Source organism: Galeopterus variegatus, unplaced genomic scaffold (assembly GCF_000696425.1).
Source record: "Galeopterus variegatus unplaced genomic scaffold, G_variegatus-3.0.2 Scaffold761, whole genome shotgun sequence".
Classification (NCBI taxonomy): domain Eukaryota; kingdom Metazoa; phylum Chordata; class Mammalia; order Dermoptera; family Cynocephalidae; genus Galeopterus; species Galeopterus variegatus.
Genome location: NW_007726872.1, coordinates 460,227 through 463,572, shown reverse-complemented (window position 1 = coordinate 463,572; position 3,346 = coordinate 460,227). Strand labels below are relative to the sequence as shown.

Genomic DNA, 3,346 nt, shown 5'->3' with positions numbered 1-3,346 from the left:
TGACTCATCCCCTAATTCCTCTCTCCCCTCAGCCTACCTTGGGTCTTACTTATTTTTATCCCTGGAATGGAGTTAAATTGCCAAAAGGATGATATTTCTCTACTTGCAAGAGCCCTCCTGGAGGATAAATTTTAAAATATTCATTTTTACAATTCGCTCCCAGCAATAAAGCAGAGGACAGGAATTTGGGGAGAGGATGGGGGACAGAGACATGGGCCCAGCGGGGGAGCCTCTGGGGCCTTGGGGAACTGCAAAGTGGCTTTGAGTCAGAGAGACATCTAGGAGTTGATTCCAAGGAAAGAATTGGACAAGGATGAAAAGAGGGATGGTTAAGGATGCTCTTAAGTCTCTTTATAACACTGAAAAAATCAAACTGTAAATAGGCCTGCTGTTCCTGCCTATCCAGCATGCAGGTCCTTTATTTTGGTAATAAACCTCATTTGTTTCTCCAGGGAGCAGCACCTGTCGCCTATTGCATGATGTCTTGGTGGGTCTGTCAATCAAGATGCCCAGTCCTGCCCTTGATTGGGGGTGGGCACATGACCCAGGCCAGGCCAAATGGAAAGGAGACCCAGCAGGATCCGGAAACACTGGGATTCAGCCATCCTGACGACAGTGCCTGGGGAGGAAGCTCCCTGGTTCCTGCAGGATCCCCGGCCAAATCCTCTCTCTAGTTCTTCTTGTTCACTCTTTCCTGATATTATATGAGCCACTCCATGATATTTCAATAAATTCCTTTTTTTCTTAATTAGATAGAGTTGATTTCTGTTATTTGTAACAAGATCCCAAATAGACACAAATCCAAATGCCCAGATCAGCAAAGTATGATACAGCACACAATGGAGTACTATGCAGCCAGGTACAGTGATGAGATAAACGTGTATTTGTTGACATGGAAAAGGTTCACAATATACAGTTAAATGCAAAAGCAGATTATAAGAAAACAGTATGTATAGTATGATACCATGTTTGCAAAATACATATTCGATATATTCATAGAAAAAGTCTGGAAGAAAATCATTCTGCAGTGTAGGCTGGTGAATTATTTTCTTTCTGTTTATCTTTATCTTCTAATCTTTCCACAATGTTTGTGTAGTGAGTTTTCCTGGTTTTCTTTTTCTTTTTTTAAGTGTGCACAGGTGGGTTGCTGGAGCCACGCCTTCTTGATGCTTATGAAGAGTGCAGTGACTTGCTGGATTCAGGCAGAGGCTTATTTACCACATGTCAGGACTTCTGCTACAGGGGCCACTCAGTGACAGCTCTGCTCAAGGAGATTCTGGAGGTGTCCAAGTCTACAGAACAAGGGGCAAGCACGTCCTGTACCCCCAGGGCACCAGCAGCATCCCCTTATTCTGATGGCAACCTTGTGAGGTGGAGACAAGAGCCCATATTGGTGAGGTGATCTGCCTAGGCTCACACAGCAGGGATTTAAAGCCAGGTCACCTGGCCCAGAGCCCCAGGAGCCACTAAAGTTTATGAATAGAGCCAAAATGAAGTTATGAGCACAGGAGAGGCTCAGACTTATCCTGTGACTTCAGCTGTGTGGACGAGCTGCAAATGTGCTGGGGGTAAGGGAGGAAATGCTGTCGCTTCAGCGTCAGGACCTGAACTCTTTGCTCTGCGAGGGCCTCAGCATTTCAGGCCCCCTGCCAGGGGAGGCAGGCGGTGGGCAGTGGGGGGGGTGGGTGGAAAGGGGGCACGAATTCATGGGATATCGTCCCTCTGCTGGATACTCTTCCCACTTTTCTAGGTCCCGGCTTGAAGGTCACCTGCCTAGAGAAGCCCTCTGACCCTCTAGGATAGGCCCTGGCCATTACAACCTGAGCCCCGTTCACCTCCTTGGTGGCATCTCCTACAACTTGTGGTCATTTCACTTCTCTGTCAGTTTCCTTTATGATGTGTCTCCCCCGACTGCAGGGCTGATGACTGTCTTGCTGTGGGCTGTGTCCCTGGCCTCCAGGCCAGTGCTGGGTCCACTGCAAGCACTCACCAGGGATGTGCTGAATGATGGGGCAGAGGAACGCAGGACTGGGCTGGCTGGGAAGCTGCACGGATGAGACTCACCTCTGCTGTTACCAGCTGCGTGACTTCAGGCAAGTTGCTGCTCCTCCCTGGCCTCTTCCAGCCTCCACCTGAGTATAAATATCCCGCTCCATCTAAAAGACTGGCCTCACACTTCCTGAATAGATTAGGACCAATTTGAGGGAAGGTAATAGAAGCTGGAGTCGTTTACTAAATTACACCGTAACTCAGCTGCTGGTCGGCTATTCTTTCTGAGGATAACAGGGCAATGGTTTTCCCAGGCGTCACTGACATACAATGAGCCCAGTCATACTTTTTATTCAATAAACTCTTTTATTCTGGTTCACAGGTTTTTCCATTACAATAATGAAAATAGCACTAGTGATTCGTAACACTTAGGCTCAAATCAAAGGGATCCCCTCCTCAAACGATAAGGTAAATGGCACATAGTTGAACACAGAGTAAATGTGGGGCAAAAGGCTTTTAAAATATAGATAACGGGGTCAAGATTCTGTGTGTGTGCAAACACCTGAAGGTTTTGTTTATCAGGATGACGCCGTTTTAGAAAGCATATGGTTTTGAAACTATATTTAAAATTGTGATAAAACTAATCTGTAGAGAAAAGGCAAAATCAAGCGAAAACAACCAAAAACCAAAACAAAGTGAATCGAATACATGGGGCTGATACACAAAACTTCAGTCCTTGGCCCTGGAATGGCAAGGTAGTGGGTTTCATAGAAATTCTCGTAGAAAGGAATGTCTGGGCCGGGTGTTTCCATGGCCCTTGTCTGACATCGCTGCATCTCAAAGTCCTGTCTCCTCACAGAGGAAAAGTGGCTTGTCCGACACATCTGCCTGGAGTCTGACTGGGATGGGGCCTACGTTCCCAATTCCTTTGAGAACAGTCCCAAATCCCGAAAAGGCAAGGCATCCCTGTGGCAGCCCTGGAGCAGTGGGGCGACAGGGTCATTGTCTGCCCCAGGCCCTGCTGGAGCTGTCGGAGTGGTTCACTGGGAGCGGGTGGGCCTCGGTGTTGAACACCCAGTCTTCCAGGGACAGCAAGTCATCTTCAGAGAACAGAAGATAGAGGTACCTGTGTGCCAGGCGGGACGGGGAAGTAAGACACAGCCTGTCAGTGCCCCGGGAAGGGTGGGCCACTGGGAGTGAGCCTCTGTGATGAACCTGTGGCTATAGTCAGGGAGGACTGGGACCCCAAAACTTCTCAGAGAGCTTAGACCCAGGGAAGGATGTTGTGGATGCCGAGGAAAGCAATGAGCTTTGGGGCCAGAAAACCTGGTTTAATTCTGGCTCTGCCTCCGCCCCC

General features: G+C 48.3%; 1 protein-coding gene across 1 annotated transcript in view; it reads right to left on the bottom strand.

Moving 5' to 3' along the window:
• Window positions 1-2,332: 2,332 nt before the first annotated feature.
• MAN1C1 (mannosidase, alpha, class 1C, member 1) overlaps window positions 2,333-3,346 on the bottom strand; it is a 169,919-nt gene continuing 168,905 nt past the window's right edge. Inside the window, exon 12 of the mRNA XM_008572164.1 lies at window positions 2,333-3,115. Within this exon, the coding sequence (XP_008570386.1) occupies window positions 2,989-3,115 (127 nt within the window). The 3' untranslated portion in view covers window positions 2,333-2,988. The remainder of the gene's footprint in view (window positions 3,116-3,346) is intronic.